The sequence below is a fragment of the Mandrillus leucophaeus genome, unplaced genomic scaffold (assembly GCF_000951045.1).
Source record: "Mandrillus leucophaeus isolate KB7577 unplaced genomic scaffold, Mleu.le_1.0 Scaffold890, whole genome shotgun sequence".
In the NCBI taxonomy this organism is placed as follows: Eukaryota; Metazoa; Chordata; class Mammalia; order Primates; family Cercopithecidae; genus Mandrillus; species Mandrillus leucophaeus.
In genome coordinates, this window is record NW_012109697.1 from 146,497 (window position 1) to 165,923 (window position 19,427).

The 19,427-nt window shown below is 52.8% G+C and overlaps 4 protein-coding genes across 11 annotated transcripts in view; 2 read left to right on the forward strand and 2 right to left on the reverse strand.

The window, feature by feature from the left end:
• EGFL8 (EGF-like-domain, multiple 8) overlaps positions 1–2,713 on the forward strand; it is a 10,858-nt gene extending 8,145 nt beyond the window's left edge. The window contains exons 2-9 of one of the 2 annotated variants that reach the window (XM_011969438.1): positions 571–699; positions 928–1,050; positions 1,131–1,240; positions 1,340–1,435; positions 1,517–1,687; positions 1,780–1,859; positions 1,933–2,086; positions 2,341–2,713. In XM_011969438.1, coding sequence (XP_011824828.1) covers positions 599–699; positions 928–1,050; positions 1,131–1,240; positions 1,340–1,435; positions 1,517–1,687; positions 1,780–1,859; positions 1,933–2,086; positions 2,341–2,387 — 882 coding nt within the window. In that variant the 5' untranslated portion in view covers positions 571–598 and the 3' untranslated portion in view covers positions 2,388–2,713. The remainder of the gene's footprint in view (positions 1–570; positions 700–927; positions 1,051–1,130; positions 1,241–1,339; positions 1,436–1,516; positions 1,688–1,779; positions 1,860–1,932; positions 2,087–2,340) is intronic. The other variant, XM_011969439.1, reaches the window with a different exon arrangement.
• Positions 2,639–12,549, reverse strand: AGPAT1 (1-acylglycerol-3-phosphate O-acyltransferase 1). Of its 5 annotated transcripts, none has more exons than XM_011969435.1 (7): positions 12,439–12,549; positions 5,745–5,953; positions 5,386–5,519; positions 4,877–5,052; positions 4,617–4,712; positions 4,418–4,490; positions 2,639–3,881 (listed from the first exon to the last, which is right to left on the reverse strand). In XM_011969435.1, the coding sequence occupies exons 2-7, from the start codon at positions 5,942–5,944 to the stop codon at positions 3,709–3,711; spliced, it is 852 nt and encodes a 283-aa protein (XP_011824825.1). In that variant the 5' UTR covers positions 5,945–5,953; positions 12,439–12,549; the 3' UTR covers positions 2,639–3,708. The 5 variants fall into 5 exon arrangements, with proteins under 5 accessions (XP_011824825.1, XP_011824826.1, XP_011824823.1 ...); XM_011969436.1 differs by lacking the exon at positions 12,439–12,549 and adding an exon at positions 11,670–12,193; XM_011969433.1 differs by lacking the exon at positions 12,439–12,549 and adding an exon at positions 10,959–11,772.
• Positions 12,508–15,258, forward strand: RNF5 (ring finger protein 5, E3 ubiquitin protein ligase). Of its 2 annotated transcripts, XM_011969430.1 has the most exons (6): positions 12,508–13,089; positions 14,010–14,028; positions 14,120–14,232; positions 14,346–14,400; positions 14,480–14,597; positions 14,700–15,258. In XM_011969430.1, exons 1-6 carry the CDS (start codon positions 12,950–12,952, stop codon positions 14,795–14,797), a joined length of 543 nt encoding a protein of 180 aa, XP_011824820.1. In that variant the 5' UTR covers positions 12,508–12,949; the 3' UTR covers positions 14,798–15,258. The 2 variants fall into 2 exon arrangements, with proteins under 2 accessions (XP_011824820.1, XP_011824821.1); XM_011969431.1 differs by lacking the exon at positions 14,010–14,028 and having other exon boundaries at positions 12,976–13,089.
• Positions 15,259–15,462: 204 nt separating this feature from the next.
• Positions 15,463–19,427, reverse strand: part of AGER (advanced glycosylation end product-specific receptor) — an 11,093-nt gene continuing 7,128 nt past the window's right edge. Inside the window, exons 2-12 of one of the 2 annotated variants that reach the window (XM_011969428.1) lie at positions 18,932–19,416; positions 18,642–18,748; positions 18,319–18,511; positions 18,087–18,151; positions 17,886–17,973; positions 17,613–17,795; positions 17,340–17,470; positions 17,019–17,160; positions 16,392–16,418; positions 15,829–15,955; positions 15,464–15,718 (exon numbers count right to left, since the gene is read on the reverse strand). In XM_011969428.1, coding sequence (XP_011824818.1) covers positions 15,622–15,718; positions 15,829–15,955; positions 16,392–16,418; positions 17,019–17,160; positions 17,340–17,470; positions 17,613–17,795; positions 17,886–17,973; positions 18,087–18,151; positions 18,319–18,511; positions 18,642–18,748; positions 18,932–19,076 — 1,305 coding nt within the window. In that variant the 5' untranslated portion in view covers positions 19,077–19,416 and the 3' untranslated portion in view covers positions 15,464–15,621. Of the gene's footprint in view, positions 15,719–15,828; positions 15,956–16,309; positions 16,419–17,018; positions 17,161–17,339; positions 17,471–17,612; positions 17,796–17,885; positions 17,974–18,086; positions 18,152–18,318; positions 18,512–18,641; positions 18,749–18,931; positions 19,417–19,427 lie in introns of those variants that run through there. The other variant, XM_011969429.1, reaches the window with a different exon arrangement.

Consider the following 19,427-nt stretch of genomic DNA (forward strand, 5'->3'; position numbering starts at 1 on the left):
GGCCGAGGCAGGTGGATCACAAGGTCAGGAGTTCAGGACCAGCCTGAACAACATGGTGAAACCCCATCTCTACTAAAAATACAAAAATTAGCCGGGCCTGTTGGCACATGCCTGTAATCCCAGCTACTTGGGAGGCTGAGGCAGGAGAATCACTTGAACCTGGGAGGCAGAGGTTGCGGTGAGCCGAGATCGTGCCATTGCACTCCAGCCTGGGCAATAAGAGTGAAACTCCTTAAAAAAAAAAAAAAAAAAAAAAAAGGAGGGTCATAAGGGGAGGGTTGACTGTGTGTCCCTCCAGGTTGTGCAGAGGGGATGAGAAGTAGGTTAGAGGGGAGGTGGAGGGAGTGTGCTAGGATGTGAGCTTTTATGATGCTGAATGGATCATGATATGCTAAGGATAGGATAGCGCTGGGTTGTACACACAGGTGTAGGCAATTCTGGTGGCTAATATGTAACAGTGAATGTCCTGACTCCCTTAGAGGGCACCTGCAGAGTGCCCTTGGAGGGACTAGTGCTGGAGAAATTAATAGGAGAGAGGAAGGACATCCATTAACCTTTTCTTGCCTGCAGCCTGTAGGGTCCAGCGTCAAAGAGAATCATGGGGTCCAGGGCTGAGCTGTGGACTCTCTTAGGCGGATTCTCCTTCCTCCTGCTACTGATATCAGGCGAGGGGGCCAAGGGTGGATTCCTCAGAGAGAGGTGACAACAGAGGGGGTGGGACCCGGGTGAGCTCTTCTCGGGAGCCTTCTGTTGGGGATGGGGCTTGACAGGAGGCAAAACTTAACTGAAAGTTTAGAATGGGGGTGAGAGGCTGTCATCTGGAGGGGGCGCGGGGCCTCAGTAGCCTCTTGAGGGAAGTGGGACTCCTGGCTCCCCAGGGCCTGGCCTACTCAATCTCTCCCACCTCATCCTCTGGCATGGACGCAGTCAGGGAGTCTGCTCCAAGCAGACACTGGTGGTCCCGCTCCGCTATAACGAGTCCTACAGCCAACCAGTGTACAAGCCCTACCTGACCTTGTGCGCTGGGAGGCGCATCTGCAGCACTTACAGGTGAGGGATGGGGAGACGGGACCCCAAGAACCCCGACCAGGACCCGTACTCAGGGTCCTGAGCCAGGCGCTGTGTTCCAGGACCACGTACCGCGTTACGTGGCGGGAGGTGAGGCGGGAGGTGCAGCAGACCCATGCAGTGTGCTGCCAGGGCTGGAAGAAGCGGCACCCGGGGGCACTCACCTGTGAAGGTGAGGCTGAGTCTTCCAGGCCTTGCGGGGAGGCGCGCCCCACGGAGCTGGGGAGCTGGGTCATCGGTTAGAGACTGAACCCCACTTCTCTGTCTGCAGCCATCTGCGCCAAGCCTTGCCAGAACGGAGGCGTCTGCGTTAGGCCTGACCAGTGCGAGTGCGCCCCCGGCTGGGGAGGGAAGCACTGTCATGTGGGTGAGTCAGCTTGTCCTCCCCACCTACCCTGGCGCTTTCCCCCGCCCCCTCTCTCAGCCCCTTCCTCTTTTCGGTAACTAGACGTGGATGAATGTAGGACCGGCATCACCCTCTGCTCGCACCGTTGTCTTAACACCGCAGGCAGCTTCACCTGCGGCTGCCCGCACGACCTAGTGCTAGGCCTGGACGGGCGCACCTGCACGGAGGGGTACCCAGAACCCCCAACCAGTGCCAGCATACTCAGCGTGGCCGGTGAGCGGGCAGGAATACAGGCCACCGGGGGAACCCGGGACAGGCGTCCAGGCTTGGGCAGTGGTTATGTTCTTGGTCTTCTTTGTCCCTAGTTCGGGAGGCGGAAAAAGACGAGCGCGCTCTGAAGCGGGAGATTCGCGAGCTGCGAGGGCGCCTGGAGCGGCTGGAGCAGGTAAGCTAAGCCTGCTGGGTGGGGTGAGGCCAGACGTCACTATCCATACCCTGAGGCATCTCTTCCTTTGTAGTGGGCCAGTCAGGCTGGGGCCTGGGTCCGAGCGGTGCTGCCCATGCCGCCTGAAGAGCTGCAGCCAGAACAGGTGGCTGAGCTGTGGGGCCGGGGTGACCGGATCGAATCTCTCAGCGACCAGGTGCTGCTGCTGGAGGAGAGGCTAGGTGCCTGTGAGTCCTCACGCTCCTCCCGCCTTGACTTCTATTCCCCAGCCTTCCCCAAGACCCCTCCCCATTCAAGCACGCCCTCTTTTCTCCAAGCCCCCTCTCCAACATTCACTGTCCTCATGCTTCTCCACTTCACCATCGTTCTCTTCTGAAATCCTGTCCCCAGCCCAGTAGTTTCACTTACTGTTTGGTGAGAGTGGCAGTGTAGTCCACTCCAGGCTGACCACAGCCACTGTGTCTGCCATGTCATTAACCAGGCTCCTGTGAGGACAACAGCCTGGGCCCTGGCCTCAGTCATCGATAAGAAGCCTCTACAGCACCCCTAATTTATACAGAAGCCAGACCCACTAATCCTCTGGGATTGGCCGACTGTGAGCTGCAGATAAGGCTATCAACCACCAAAGAGCAACCAACAATGGAAACTTCAGAGGGCTGAAGAAAGGGGGAGGCCTGTGTTCTGGGCCCACCCCTGAATCTTCTGGCTGGGGGCAGGCTGCCTGGGCAAGAACTGCTTCTTCGATTCCTTAACAAATGCAACCACCAAGCACCCAGATCTTTCTCTCTCTCTCTTTATTTTCAGTTTTTTGCTGTTATCCAGATAATTAATAAAAACCAACCACGCAAAACTGGGTCCCACCCTCTCCTTTTGCTCCCAGCCTACCTCCCCAGTTGTGGGAATAGGTCTGGAGCGAGAGGCAGGGAATGGCTAATGCCACCGGGAAGAAATGAAAACTGGCTCAGAGAGGGGGAAGCCTCAACAGAAAAAGAAATAAATTAAAAGCCCTCCTATCCCCTCCAGCCAGGGTTTGTTCCTTTCCCCAACTCCCCAGGGGGCAGAAGTGAGCGCAGCACCTGATGTCTGCTTCTTCCCCTTGTGTCTGGTGAAATGGTGCAGCAGGGCTGCAGGGGGCTGAGTGGGGTCAGGTCCACTGAAGAACTGTACCATGGGGACAAAGAAAACCAGAAATGTGGAGACTGAACTGGTATCCCAGAGAGTACACAACCCTGGGCATCTGGGCAAGGGCAGGCATGAGACCTCTGAATTAGAAGGGTCCAGCCCCCACTGATGGGAGGCTACACTGGGAGGGAAGGTGAAGGTGCTGAGGAAAGCTCCCAGGATGAGCCTGGGAGGACTGCTCCAGGTATCAGCTTCCAGCCACAGGGCGAGAAGTCCTCCTCACATGGATGAGTCCATTGAATCCATGGACTTTGGGGTGGGGGAGAATTGTTCCACAGAATGGATGAGTCCACTGGCCAATGTGGAGTAGAGGGGGAGAGAAGACCACACAGGAAGAGACTCCACTGTCGGGATGGAATGTTCCCCACCCTTGTGTAGGCTGAGTCACTGGAGATGAGGGGGAGGCAACTGTCCCACAGACAAAACAGTAGGAGGTGGGGGTCAAGAGTGGAGACTGCACGGAGGCAGGAGTCCATGGATGGGGCCAAGAGGGGGCAGGAGTGGCGCTGTATCCACATTCACTTCAGAAGTTGAAGATTCCAAAGAGGAGAATAAGTGGGGAGAGGGGAGACAAGGAAGAAGGTTTGGCCCTGCTTCAGGGCCCACTGGGTGGGTAGGTGTGGGGAAGAAGATGAGGACAGATGGGAGAAGAGCTCAGAGCCAGGGTTCACCCACCCCCGCCAGGCTTCTTCAGATAGTCACCACCACCCCGGCCATCGGTGGAGATTTCCCGGAAAACAGTGAGCATGGAATGCCGGACTCTGTCAGCCAGAGCTGGGACGTCATCTGGTGTCAGCCCTTCTGTGGGCACTGGGGGCAGCACCCGCACCTGACATTGTCCTGGGGCAAGGGGAGCACCATCAGGGCCTGTCCACCCAGGTCTTTGCCCACAGGTGGGGCCCAGCTTCTGAGGGATACTCTTCCTCAACCTTTCAGTTCTCTTCCCCCAACCCTGGACAACCATCCCTGGGCTTGCCAGCTGCCACTTCTGAGGCCCTTCTATACAAAGCCTTCTCCAATTCCCAGTCCAGACATCTCCTCAGCACTCCTCCAGCCCCCCTCCTCCAGGTTTGGCATTTACTGCTGAATGAGTGTTATTCATTACAGCTTTGTGCACACAGGCCTTATCTTTCCTGCTAGATTAGTAACAGCCTCTCTTGGTGGCACCAAGTGCTACCCACCTGGCAGGGTATGGTGGTGCTTGGTAAAGACTTATTGGCTGCTGTGGGTTAAACTAGATGACCGTGTGGACATCTCATGGCTCTGACACTGAATGATCCCCCTGCCTCTGACACTGAATGATCCCCCTGCCTCACAGGGATGTCCTCCCAGCCTCTCAGGACACACCCGACCCCAGAACTGCTCAAAGCCCTCACCCGAGGTGAAGCGGCGCTCCTTCTTGCAGTAGAAGTCTTGGTAGGAGGACATGACTATGGGGACAATGGGAACCTGGGGAAGGGGTAAAGCAGGTCAGTCCACAGCTCTCTTCTGAGACTCCTACAATAAGCCCCTGCCCAGACATGAGGGAATGGTGGGGGTGGGCAGCTGAGTAGCAGAACAGGGAGCAGTACTCACCTGGGCCTGCACTGCAAGATGGAAGGCGCCACGTTTGAAGGGCAGCATGGAGCCGTTGTGGTTTCTCGTTCCCTCAGGAAACACCCAGACCCTCACCTGGGGGAGAAAGAAGGTCAAGGAAGACAAACACATATGGAGGAGTCAGAGTAGGTGTGATGTTATAATGGGACCTCTGAGGCCCATTGGCCCTGCATATCAGTTTATTTACAACTATTCTACTTTCTATCCCTCCAATCCCCCATTTCCCCAGGATGACTCACGTCCTGGGTGAGCAGGGTCTGGGCGACCTCAGACATGACACTGATGGCATCCCCCGTGCGCTTCCGGTCGATGAAGATGACTCCTGCCAGCCAGCAGGCCAGCCCGGCAGAGCCAGCCCACAGTAGCTCACGCTTGGCAATGGGCACACAGCGGCCTGGCAGCACTTCCATCATCCCTTGGGCAGGGTGGGGGTGGGTGAGGATTGGGGCGGAGGCAGTGTCACAGAAAGCAACCCACCTCACCCAGATCATCACCCACTCTGGTAGGGACTGGAGGTGAAGGAGGAGACTAGGCAGGGGGAGCCCCAAGTGAAGGAAAGGGTAACCAAAGGTGTATGTACCCTGCTTATGAGGGCAGTTCTACCCAGGGAATGAAGGCCTGAGCGGGAGACAAGGGGGCAATGTCCCAGAGGAAGGAGAATTAAGGATCTCAAGGAGAAGATATTCTAGGGAAGGTTCCAGGAGGGGAGGCATGACTGGGGGAGGTGTGCCCTGTGGTGGGGTCTCACCAAGCAGATCGAGGGAGCTCTGGTGGTTGGAGACAACAACATAGGGCTGTGAGGGAGGGAAGTGGTGAGCCCCTCGCACCTCCACTCGGATCCCGTACAGGTATTTGATGTGGAGCAGCATTAGACGCAAGATCCTGTGGGGTCACGGCAAGGGGTCCCAGTGGGATCCATTGATGTCCATCTGCATGCCTCAGCTCCCCCCAACCCTACTGTCTTTCTGACCACCTTTGCAGTCCTCTCCCCATTCCCTGTCTCTGGTCTGTCTGTCTTTTCTACACACACCATGCCCCCTTCCCCCAATCCACTACTCGCTTTGTGCCCTTAGGTTCCCTCATTGCCCAAGACCCCTTGCCCCTCACTTCATGTTCTCAACGTTGCGTCCTCGCACGGCACACACAGGGATGGCGAGCACAGCCAGGAAGAGGATCCAGCCATTGTAGAAGGCCATCTTGAAGAAGTACTTGGCACTGGGGCTGCAGAACCACAGGGTGGGCAGCAGGAAGAGCAGCAGCAGGAAGAGCAGCAGCAGCAGCATCCATGCCCCTGGCCAAAACTCCATTCTGGCCACCTGCAGGGGATGGGGCAAGGGACAATCAGCCTGGTTTCTGGAGGACAGTGGGGTACGCAAGGCACAGAAGGCAGGGTTGGGGACTGGTGCTATGAGGACAAGGGCCAGAGAAACAAGCTGGGGCAGGGTTCCCATTGAAACCTTCCCAGGAAGCCTCTCTAGGATGAGGGTGGTGGAGATAGAGCTCAAGACTGCTCTCCCATTCCTCTTCCCGAAGGCTCCAGATGTATTCAGACAAGAGACACAAGACATGGACATCTACAACTCACAGATACCTGACAATAAATGACAATAAGAATGATAGTAACACTTGTAGCTGGTAAGGGTCTTATAATGGTCTATACTTGTGCCGTCCAAGAAAGTAGCCACCACCTACATGTGTCTACTGAGCACTTGAAATGCAGCTAGTCTGAACTGAGATGTGCTGGAAATGTAAAATACACATCATATTTCAAAGACTGAATAAAAAACAAAATGTAACATATCCCATTATTAATCTTTTATACTGACTACATTTTGAAATTATAATCTTGGGCCAGGCGCGGTGGCTCACGCCTGTAATCCCAGCACTTTCGGAGGCCGAGGCAGGTGGATCACAAGGTCAGGAGTTCAGGACCAGCCTGAACAACATGGTGAAACCCCATCTCTACTAAAAATACAAAAATTAGCCGGGCCTGTTGGCACATGCCTGTAATCCCAGCTACTTGGGAGGCTGAGGCAGGAGAATTGCAGTGAGCCCAGATCACACCACTGCACTCCAGCCTGGGCAACAGAGTAAGACTCTGTCTTAAAAAAAAAAAAAAAAAAAAAAAGAGAGAGAAAAGAAATTATAATCTTTTAGATGTATCAGATTCAAGAAAATACATCACTAAAATTAATTTCACTTTTTGCCTTGTAAAAATGTGGCTACCATAAAAAAATTATATATGTGGCTTGCATTATATTTCTGTAGAACAGCACTGGTCTATACATTAAGTTAAACTCTTAAAATGATCCATACAATAGTCTAGGAAGTACTATTATTATTTACATTTTATAGGAAATAGGCCCAGAGAGGCTAAATAACTTACCTGAGATCATACAGCTCCTGAGTTAAATCTAAGCCGCCTGTGTTCCTAACCACTCAGTTATGCTGACACTGGTATGTACTGCATATACATATACGAACACAGCACACAGCATATATGGTGACTGTGACAGAACACCCACAGCCATATACCCAGGGGCCAAATGGCAAGATTAAAAGTTCATGTCACTAATGCCAACACACAGTCATACAAAGACTAACATGTTCACACACAGACACAAATTTATAATTACACCCAGTGACAGATAAAATAATGTGAATGCATAACTAGTAACTAGAAAAATCCCTCTCCACCCAGGCAGCTCCCCCATTCCTAGGCAGACTTATGGACATACCTGGAATAGTTACAAAGACCAATCCTACCTCCACACAGGCAAATGAATCCAACTACCCTTTTCCTTCCTTCTAGTGACACTTTGTGTGGGCAGGTACAGGGTGTAAGGCCTCACCAAGTGAAAAATGGAGGGCAGGGAGTAAAGGGGACATAACAGCACTTGCCCTGGGAGAGGAAAGGGCTCAAGAGGAAGAGGGGCAGGAACACAGAACCTGTGTTCTAGGTTCTTCCTCCTTCCTCCACTCTGCCCCACTGTTGGGGGCGGGGTAACAATTCACAAAAAGGGTGTACAGGCAAATACCTGTCACTCCTACTGAGGCCACAGGCACTGTCTTCCCATGACGGGAAGGGCTATGCTCAAAGGTAAGCCTATTGCCAAGCAAGAAGGTAACAGGCAATAGAGGAAACAGGAGACCCTGTCAATTGGAATACTGTAGGCTTTCTGAGCTGCTCCATCCCACTGCCCCTACAAGTTCAGAACAGCATCATTTCTCCCCTGAACTATGTGGAGTAGGCTCCTAACCCCCTCCAATCCATCTTCCACGTAGCAACCACAGAGATTTTTCTGTTAATACAAATTTTTCTGAAATGCAGAGCATTTCCCTATCTTGCCTAAAGGTTCTTCTTGACAAGTTGACTTCTGCTTACATCTTCGACCACATCCTCACAAAACTCTTTTTGTTCCAGTCAAACTGATTCACTTCAGTTCCTCAGACACCATGATCTTTCACGCTTCCGCACCTTGAACATGCTGTTCCCTTTGGCTGGAATGCCCGGATCTTTTCCTGCCTCACACAGCTCAGTGTCACCTTTCGGAGGGCTGCCTGAACCCCTCCAGGCCTGTGCTTTCATTACACTTTTATCTTGACCAGTGCACTGGTCTTGAAGTGTAGAAATGCAAATTATTAGACTTCACCCCAGATCTACTGAATCAGAAATTCTGGGCATTAGGTCCAGCAATCTATTTTTCTTTTTCTCACTCAGACTGGTTTTGAACTTCTGGCCGCAGGTGATCCTCCTGCCTCAGCCTTCCAAACTGTTGGGATTACAGGTGTGAGCCATCGTGGCTGGTTAGCAATCTGTATTTTAACAAGCCCTCTGGTGAGTCTGATGTGCGCTTGAATTTAAGAACCACTGATCTTGACAACACACTATGTGTTGACTGGCATTTTTGTTTCCCTCCTTAGGCTGTAAGCAGCTTAAGGACAGGGACTCTGTCTTATCTCCAATACCAGGACAATAGGAGATGGAGTAGGTGCTCAACAAACACTTGCTGAACAGATTCTAAGGCTATATACACACCCACAGAGCCGCAACTAATGACAGAGATGGCAGTTCTGATCACAAATTAGATAGTTACCCTCTTGAGTAGTACTGACTACTAAAAGAAAAGTCACTGAGAAAGTAACGAACACATGAAGCCTAATGGTAACCGACTCTGAATAGATACATGCAATACATGGCCATAATGAAGGCAGAGTAACAATAATCAGGAAGAGGTCATGTCACAAGAGAAATGCACAGAATGGGATTAACATGCCACAGGGAAAGATGCTGCTCTCATCAAATGTGTGCCAACAGTGAAAAGAATGGAAGATAATGTCCATAAATACCAACGATGGGGTTCACAGCAGGATTGACCCTGTGACATGCATTGATCCCATGAACACAGACTGTACACAGTCACTGGAAAGATAATGTTTGTGTAGAGAGGTATGGGCCAGGGAGGTCACCAAGGTAAGGCATGCGGGGATGGTTCTTTGCAGACCTGGAGACCCAGTTACCTTCTTCTCTAACACTTGATATTAAGTGACCCTTTTCAGAGAACAAAAGTCCAAGGAGTTAGAAATGCAATGGAGGGCCAAATTTAATGAGCGTACGGTTCATAAAATACACTGACGATAAATTTATAACACACATTCTATGGTCCTGTTACATCAGTGTATTGTGCAAAGGGGCATACACATGTGTTCTGTGAACTGTGACTGGGAAAACACAGCAAACGGGCCAACTGAGTCAGACATGAGTGTGTAGGCTATTCAGCCAAGCCATGGGATCCCACACATGAAGACTACTGCAAATGGTAGGACCACAGACATGTCAGCCAAAGTAAAATAAGGTATATAACCTTCACATGCTGAAATAAACATGCCAAAACATAAAACGTGCAAGTAACAGGAAACTATAAAACAGGTGCAATATATGAAAACTCACACACATGCGGTACTTGAACATGTCAAAACTGGATGTGAGACGTGGACACAAGAACGGAGAATGGGCAATTCTGATGGAAAATAACACACCATTTCTACACAGCCTATGGAGAGCATTGGGACAACCTAGTTGCACACAAGCCATTAAACATGTCAAAGGCACACAGCCTCAATGTAGAAAACATGGCTCCCATAAGGCATTTGTGTGTAAGGGTCCAGCAGTGTGGAAGGCCACTGAGAAACAAGAGGTCCTGTGCCTAGATGGAAACAGAGGGGCCTAAGGGTATATTCCTAAGAGGCAAATTCTGCTGGCCTTCTCCCCTCATGACCCCCGCAAGAGTCATGTGGGGTCAAAGGGCAAGAAAAGGAATTGGGGAAGGTGTAGGGAATTCCCTCTCCAGGATTCCCTGTGCACACTCCCAGTTCCAAATTCACAAGGGTTTCCATTTCTCCCCCTCCCGTGTCTCTTCCATCCTTCCTCCCTCTCAGGTCCCCTCTCCTATCCCCAGCAACCCTCTTCCCAGTCAGCCCCTCTCCTTTCCCCAGCAACCATCTCCCCCAGTCGGCCCTCCCAGACCCAATCTCTCCCCTTCCCCTCATCCTAGTCGCTTTCAGCACCCTCTTCCCTCCTCCTCCCATCCCTTTCCCGCCCACACCTCAGTGGGGTGGGGGGCCTGGGGGGCTGGCCCCCTCCCCAGCCAGGCTGCGGCAGCGGTGGTGGCGGATGGCTGTGTCTCTGCCTCTGTCGGGGTGTCGGTGCCAAGGGGGCGACGGGATTTGGGGGTGTCCTAGCCCCGGCCGATGGAGGGGAGGTGGGAGTGGGAGGTTGGGCCCATAGCGGTAGGAATGGTGGGGGGTTGTCCCCCCAGCACCCTCCCTCCCTCCCTCCCTTTCTGCTGTCTTTCTGAGGGCTGGGGCTTCTGCTGCCGCTATTCCCCCCCCCACCCCTCCCCAACGCCTGCTGGTTTCCGGGGCCGGCCAGGAAGTGGAGGGCGGTGATGGGCAGCCTGTTTTGCCAATCGTCTCCCAGAAACTCAGGCATCTCCTCCCCACGTCTACCAGTGTACTCTTGGGAGCCCCGCCCCAGGAGGGCTCAGGCGGGCCCTCCCTCTGCCTTTGCTCCCATCTCTGGCTCCAGCTGCATCTTTTTATTCTCTAACTCCCTTTGAGTTCTGGATCCCCTGGTGCTGTATTTCTCCTTCGGCACATTCCTTCCTTTATTCTCTATCAGCTCTCTTTTAACTGCCACTTTTACTTGGTCTCTTTTTTTCTCAACTCCGGTTATCTGCTGCTTATTCCCCGCAACTATTCTTAAGGACCCCTCTTCCCGTTCCCCTTTCAATTCTAAGCATTTATCAAACACCTACCTACCATATGACAAGCATTAAGTTCACCTCTCTTCTTTTTCTCTTCAGGACTCCATCTCACCCCATCTCACTCTCCAGTCCTCTGGTCTGGTTTCCTTTGCCCTTTGTCCCTCACTATCTCCCAGCTGTCCAGCTCCCCCCTCCACCCGCCTTCTCTGACCTTTAAAGAGATCTCTTTGACCTCATCCCTGACCCTTTCCTTTTCCATGCTCTTTTCCTTCTGTACTTTTTCTTTCCTACTTCCTTCCTATCAGTCTCCTTACTTCCCCAAGCTGAGACAACCCCTTCTCACAACATACAATATGGGTACATCTTTTCTTCCAATGGAAATTGGGCGTCAGGAGTGCTTTCTAGAAAAAGACAAAGTGAGGAAGAATGCCGATTCCTCTGGATGAGGATGCCTCCTTAATTTGGTAGCCATGTATCTAGTTTTCCACCCCCTCTTCTCTTCCTCCACTCCCATTATCACTTTACTAGGATCATTCCATCACTTCACTCTCCTTCATTTCCACCTTTCCCTCTCAATATCTTAAACCTCCAGTTTCCTGAATCCTCATCTGCCCCAGTCCTTCTTTACGCAACTGCTAACTTCTCATCTTTCCTTACTTTTGAGTCACATGGGATCTTTTATCAAGGTCCCGCCTCTAGCCACACCTTTACCCTGCATGAGTTTACATGCCCTCGGGAAGAGGATTGGTAGTGGGAAGACTGTTACCTAGTTCTGCTCCTTTGGACACAGTGAGGGTCAGTGATTGTAGGAAAGGCCCAAACTCTCCGGGGTCCAACCCTGGAAGAAGACCCTATTTCTGATGGGCAAATTATAAGGAGGAAAGGGCGGGTCTTAAGGAGACCCCCCGCGGGTCTCCTTAAAAGGGGCGGGCCGTGCCCCTTCTGCACCAGTCACAAAGAGGGTGAGCCCAGAGCTTTTCTGCTCTGAAGGTTTAAAACGGAGTTTAAGTCAATCCTGTTCTACTCTGTGTACAACATTAAGAAAGGAGTGGGCCTTTAGTTCAGTTTTGCTCTGTAAATCACCTAAAGTGGGGAGGGCTGAGTCGTCCAGCCGAATGAGTTAACACCAGCTCCGCAGATCGATGTTCGTACTATCCAAACGTCGGGCTAATCCCAGTTCTGCTCCCTTAACTAAAAGTGAGGGGCAGACCCAAGTTCTGCTCTCTACGTCACCAAAGGAGGTTGGAGCCATTTTGAACCCTGCGACCCTAGTGTTTTCCCTCTTTCCCTAGCTCTTCGCCGTCTTTCCCGATGTCGGCCAATCAGGGGAAAAGGAAAAGGCCCAATCAGCAGAAAGTCCACAGCTGAAGGACCCGGATGAAGCGAGCCGAGGACTTGGAAGTGCAAGCCTCGCCAATTGTAGAGCAGTCACCATAGCGACAAGATAGGGGTGAAGAGCTGGAACAAGATAAGGTTCAACCCTCACGCGATTGGCCCACCCCCGTCCCGCCGCGTGCTGCGCAGGCGCGTTTTACCTAACCACCATTTTCCGTCAAGTTCTAGCCAATGAGTTGCTTTGGAGCCATACGCTCCAAAGTCCAATAGCAATCCGGACATTCTCAGAAAGAGGAAGCGAAGGAAAGAAAGGGGCTTATAGTGGGCGAGGTCTATAGGTAGTCCCGAGCAAATTGCTTCTGGCTTGGGTTATGACTGACAACTACTCAGACGAATAAAGCCCTCCGCGGCCAGGCGACAGGGTGTAGCGAGTTGTTACCAATCCCTTGGCATTGCACATTGACTTAGACCGTATCAGCCAATAGCCGTTGTGCGAAGGCAGGACCACACTAACCTTTTCCCGCCCCTATCCTTTGGGCCAATCCTTTCTTTTGAATTCTTTGTGATTGGCAGGCATTCAGACCAATAGTGATTAGGAAACCTTCACGCCTGCCCAACGATCCTGGGCAGGAGGTGGTTTCTGGTTTGTTGGGGCGTGTGTATGTGTATTTGGGGGGACTGAAGGGTACGTGGGGCGAAACAAAACCGGCCATGGCAGCAGCGGAGGAGGAGGACGGGGGCCCCGAAGGGCCAAATCGCGAGCGGGGCGGGGCGGGCGCGACCTTCGAATGTAATATATGTTTGGAGACTGCTCGGGAAGCTGTGGTCAGTGTGTGTGGCCACCTGTACTGGTGAGAATCGAGGAGAGGGGCGGAAGGCGGTGGGTCTCGCTTATATACTGGGGAGGCTAGGAGCGAATAATCATACAGTCATACAGATAATCGGAGGGCACGTTCCCATAGGTGAGGCCCGACAGGAGACATACGACTTTGCTGGTATGTGTGGGTGGGAGTATAATGTCTCTACGGTCGAGATCTGTGGAAAGAAAGGTCTTAGGAACCAGGAGCGGGGGCATGTGATGTGCTGAGAAGAGGAGGTGGGGCGGGGAGTGGCGGGACAATGTGAGACCCGAGCCACCTTACCCCAGAGAAGCGAGGGGTCTTAGCTGTGCAGGTGGAAACAGATGAGACACAAAGGTTAAGGGGAAGCACGCATCAATTGAGTCGGGGAGAACCAGGAAATATGGATCACATTCAGATGAGATCTGGGAGGGGGCTGGTACGAAGGCACTGTGGAGAGGCAGATTTGAAAGGTTAAAGGGTCGTAAAGACAGGAACATTATTGAGCTTGAAAGTGAGGAAAAGGTGTGATGGGAGAATGTGCTAGTAAAGGGGTTTGGTTTGGAGTGATGGGGTTGGGGTTGAAAAGCGGGGTTGGGGTTGAAAAGCGGAAACCCGGAAAGAGGTGGCTAAAGGGAATTAGAAATTAACTTGAAAGGCAGAAAAGAGAGGGCACGAAAATTTGTACGTGTTTGTTGGGGAGAGGAGAAAGGAGAGGATTGAGTGTGTTGAGGATGGACAGAGCTTTAGATGTTGGAAGATCAGACAAGCAGGAAGGCCAAGTTGGCTGGCATGGTAGAGGTTGCAGAAAATCTGAAAAGCAACAGCAGGTTGCCTGGAAAGAGGAGTGAGATGGGATTCTGTGAAGTCTGGGGGTCTGTGTCTCTCTTTTCTGTAGCTAGTTTGACTTTTTTTTTTTCTCCTCCATCCAGTTGGCCATGTCTTCATCAGGTGCGTACTCGGGAGATGAAGAGGGAAATGGGGAGGTCTGAGGAGCTGGAAGACCCTCTTGTATACTGGAAACCACTGTTTTTCTCCCCAGTGGCTGGAGACAAGGCCAGAGCGGCAAGAGTGTCCAGTATGTAAAGCTGGGATCAGCAGAGAGAAGGTTGTCCCGCTTTATGGGCGAGGGAGCCAAAAGCCCCAGGATCCCAGGTGAGAGACTGGAGGTGTTGCTCAGGGAAGATTGAAGGCTTCTGCCCTTGGAAAACGGTGTGGAAGATGACAGGAGAAAATTCTCTGTTAACTTTCTCTCTCCTCTTCCTCAGATTAAAAACTCCACCCCGCCCCCAGGGCCAGAGACCAGCTCCAGAGAGCAGAGGGGTGAGAGTCTTCCTGTCCAGTTGTGTCCCTTCCTTGACAGGTTTTCCGGCTTCCCATCTGACTTTTTCTACCTCCGTAGGCATTCCAGCCATTTGGTGATACCGGGGGCTTCCACTTCTCATTTGGTGTTGGTGCTTTTCCCTTTGGCTTTTTCACCACCGTCTTCAATGCCCATGAGCCTTTCCGCCGGGGTACAGGTAAGAGTCACATTCAGCTCCCATCAGGGAGCCCTGTGAATCCCCTCAGGCCCCCTCCCAGCCTAGAAGCATATGCTTCCACAGCTTTCCTCTCTCCCACAGGTGTGGATCTGGGACAGGGTCACCCGGCCTCCAGCTGGCAGGATTCCCTCTTCCTGTTTCTCGCCATCTTCTTCTTTTTTTGGCTGCTCAGTATTTGAGCTATGTCTCCTTCCTGCCCACCTCCAGCCAGAGGAGAATCAGTATTGGGGGTCCCTGCTGACCCTTCCTTACTCATGGACCCCCTTGACCTCTCTATTTCTGTTGGCTAAGGCCAGCCCTGGACATTCTCCAGGAAAGCTTGGGGAGGAGGAGTGAAGTCTGTGCATAGATGGGAGAGCCTTCTGCTCAGAAGCTCACTCAGTAACATTATAATTCTCTGCCCTGGGGAAGGAGGATGGATTGAGAGAATGTCTTTCTTCTCTTCTAAGTCTTTGCTTTCCCTGATTTCTTGATTTGATCTTGAAAGGGGGGCAAAGCTCCCTCTGACTCTTCCCCCACTCCCATCTTATTGATTTAATTTAATTTTTCACTCCCCAGAGTCTAATATGGGTTCTGACTCTTAAGTGCTTCCTCCCCCTTACTACCTCCTTTAATACAAATTCAATAAAAAAGGTGAAATGTATTGATGGGATCTCTTCCCAAGTTTGCCCCCCACCTTCCTCCCTCCCTCCCTCCCTCTCTTGACAGAAGCATCTTCTCCCCAACTTGAGTAGATGTTTGGTGCAGTGTGGGGGAAGTGTGGGGGTGAGTCCCTTTCCTTCAGGGCCCTCAAGGGTGTAGGGGTGAGGTTGTGTCTCACACACATATACACAGACACACAAGAGCAAGATGTGTCAGGTGTTTACTCATCATTGTGGGGGGCTCTGGTTGTAGAAGAAAGTTTGGCAAGGTGGGGTTATACAGGAGAGAGTTGGTCTGGGGCCAGAACAGTTCAAGGGAAAAAGAAAAGGGAGCTGATGGATGGGATCTCTCTGTGGGCCCCTCAAGGCCCTCCAGTACCACTCTCGCCTGCCTCAGGTTCCTCCGACTGATTCAGCTCTGCACGCTCCTCCTCTTCCTCCTGGTTTTCTGATGCCTTCCTGAGGAGGAAGATTGTGGAGAATGCTGCACGTTGTCGTTCCACCCCCCACCCCTCTTCACTTGCTGCCTGGAAGCCCTAGGTCTGAGGAGTCTGGCTTTCTCCACTCACCTCTCCTCTCCTTGGCGTCGCCGCCTTTGCCACAAGATGACCCCAATGAGCAGAGCGGCTGTCCCCAGGCCTCCCAGGATCCCCAGGGCCAGGGCTAGAGTTCCTGGCCCTGATCCTCCCACAGAGCCTGTAGGGAGACAGGGAAAATTGAGAGCACAGCCCCCACCACTCACCATTCCTTTCTTTTTTTTTTTGAGATGGAGTCTGGCTCTGTTGCCCAGGCTGGAGTGCAGTGGCTGGATCTCAGTTCACTGCAAGCTCCGCCTCCCAGGTTTACACCATTCTCCTGCCTCAGCCTCCCGAGTAGCTGGGACTACAGGCGCCCGCCACGTCGCCTGGCTAGTTTTTTGTATTTTTTTTTGGTAGAGATGGGGTTTCACTGTGTTAGCCAGGATGGTCTCGATCTCCTGACCTCGTGATCTGCCCATCTCGGCCTCCCAAAGTGCTGGGATTACAGGCTTGAGCCACTGCGCCCGGCCACCATTCCTTTCTTGTTGACCATCCCCGCAGTCACATGTGTTGGGGGCTATCTTCTGCTTCCCTGACTTTATCGAACCCCTCACCTGCAGTTGGCCCCTCCTCGCCTGGTTCTGGAAGACAAAGTTGGATCCAGTCAGAAAGGAAGACTTCGGGTTGAGAGAGGGTTATTTAGTGGGAGCTCCAGTGGAGTCTTTCCCTTTCTTTTTTTTTTTTTTGAGATGGAGTTTCGCTCTTGTTGCCCAGGCTGGCATGCAATGGCAGGATCTTGGCTCACCGCAACTTACGCCTCCCGGGTTCAAGTGATTTTCCTGTCTCAGCCTCCCGAGTAGCTGGGATTACAGGCGCATGCCACCACAACTGGCTAATTTTGTACTTTTAGTAGAAATGGGGTTCCTCCGTGTTGGTCAGACTGGTCTCGAACTCCCAACCTCAGGTGATCCACCGGCCTCAGCCTCCCAAAGTGTTGGAATTACAGGCGTGAGCCACTGCGCCCAGCCGTCTTTCCCTTTTTTTAGTTCAGAAGGAAGAAGGGAATGGCTTGGCTGCTCTCTTGGCAGAATTTGGGTGGGGCGGGGAGGTTTGGGTGTGGGTGCACGGAGGGAGAGGTGGGCTGGCTCTTGGGGGTAAGGCCAGAATGGGGCAGGAAATTAGAGCCTGTGCTATCCTGCACCCTAGCCCCAGGGTCTATAGGGCTTGGAGAGAGGTCTCACCGATGATGCTGATGCTGACAGCACGGCTTTCCTGGGGCCCGTGGCTGGGATGGGTGGCCACACACCTGTAGGTTCCCTGGTCCTGAGGCCCCATCTCAGGGAGGATCAGCACAGGGCTGGGGGAAAGGGGTAAGGGCACACCCTGGTGGGGGAAGGGGAGAGGAGACTATTTCAAAACTCTTGTCTTTTTGTCTCCACATCTTCAAATACCCTCTCTTCCTCCTCAGCTCCTAGCCTGCCTTTCCCTCGTTAGCCCTCTGCCCTCCCTGTTGCTAGTTATGGTTCACCCTACCTCCCAGCCCCTCTCTCCAGGTCACTCACATCCTTCATCCAGTGGATCTGAGGAGAGGGCTGGGCAGGGACTTCACAGGTCAGGGTTACGGTTCCACCAGGAGCTACTGCTCCACCTTCTGGCTCTACCACCAATTGGACCCCCTCCAGAGGCACAGGTTCTGGGAGTTGGAAGGGTTATGAGGTGGAGAGTTACACTTGTGAGTGATCCCAGTGGCCATGGGCTTGACTCCCTCTTTCCCTAAGGGTCCGACTTCCAGAATGCACTCACATGAGCTTGGAGCCCTCCCCACCTCTGCTCACCCCAGACACGGGGCTGGATAGGGGCTGTGTGCAAGGCCCGGCGTCGGGGAAGGCCTGGGCTGAAGCTACAGGAGAAGGTGGGATGGGGATTTCCTCCCCGGGCTGGGGTCACCATTAGCTCCGACTGCAGTGTGAAGAGCCCCGTCTCAGGGTGTCTCCTGGTCTCTTCCTTCACAGATACTCCTATGGTAGGAGGATAAGACAAATTATCCCAGGGTGGGTGTGGGAGTGAGATCAGGGAGAAGGCAGCTTGGGGGGCACCTTCGGACTCACCCTTCTCATTAGGCACCAGGGGCTTCCCATCCAAGTGCCAGCTAAGAGTCCCTGCAGGGTAGCTTCCCTCTGACACACATGTCCCCACCTGGGGAAAGAGTGGTGACCTCAGAATCCTTTGAAAATGAGAGATGCCACACACCCACACATACTCGCCTCCTGTTCACAGGACCATTTTCTACTTCTCCTTTCTTTCACTACCTTATTGGGAACACCAGCCGTGAGTTCAGAGGCAGAATCTATAATTTCCGGCGTCCCAGGAATCTCTGAAGGAGGAAAAATCCAATCAGAGGCTGTAATTGTGAAGGTTCTCAAACTCTGTGTGTGGAAATGGGGCCAGTGGAAGTCAGAGGCCCTCATGGGCCAAGGCTAGGGTTGAAGGCTTTTTCTGAGATAAGAGAGGGGGCCTTGGAGAAGGCCCTGGAATTCTTACGGTAGACACGGACTCGGTAGTTGGACTTGGTCTCCTTTCCATTCCTGTTCATTGCCTGGCACCGGAAAATCCCCTCATCCTGGATCCCGACAGCCGGAAGGAAGAGGGAGCCGTTGGGAAGGACACGAGCCACACTATCCCAGGGGCCTCCCTGGGGAGATAGGACCTTCCAAGCTTCTGTCCGGCCTGTATTCTAGAAGCAGAGAAGCAGGGCCTAAACAGTGCAAGGCCTTTGGGAAAGTACTGTGAGGCAGAGTGACAGGGATCCGAATCATTGCTGGTCTCCCTGGAAGTTGGGAAGCTGCAACAGGATCCCCACTTACCAGTTTCCATTCCAGCTGCTGGGGTGGTTTCTTGGGGGCCCCCTTACACTTCAGCACCAGTGGCTCACCGATCCGGGCTGTGATGTTTTGAGCACCTACTACTGCCCCTGGGAGACAGCACCGTGGTAGAGGGGCAGGAAGGTAATGAGGGCTAACAAAATTTGGACAGGGTGCGTGAGGGACCTTGAAAAGCAGTTCCCTGGGTTCTAGGAAAAGTTCTAGGGCAATTGGGGTATGGGGTTCAAGTGCTTTCTGCAGGAAGGGTCAGTGGGGTGGGGGGAGTGGCTCACCCCACAGACTGAGGACCAGCACCCAGGCTCCAACTGCTGCTCCGGCTGCCATCCTGCTTCCTTCCAGGCTCATAGCTCTGTCTGCCCCTCTCCGCGCTGTGGCCTCCGCCCTAGGTGGGGCCTGTACCCTCTCTCCAGCCCCCATCTTTCAGTCATCTTGTCACAGGGAATGCTAGGAATTCATGCCTTTGGGACAAGAGTCCTTCAGGTACTGGAGAAATAATTACCACCCCACCCCTGGGCACTACCAGCCTCTGGGCACAGTCACTTCCCTGGGGGATGGGGAGTGTACCCTCTAGGGTCTCATTCCCTCAGAGCCCCCTATCCTATTTATTCCATCAGTCCATCAGGGCTGCCTGGTGACCCACTGGAGCCCCATGTTGACTGGGCAAGGTTGCATCAATAGGGTTCAGGCCAGACTGTTGTTTGCAAGGGTGCAATTGGGACTGCATCGTGAAGGCAAGGCTAGGGGACAGGAGAGAAACCTGTTTGGAGC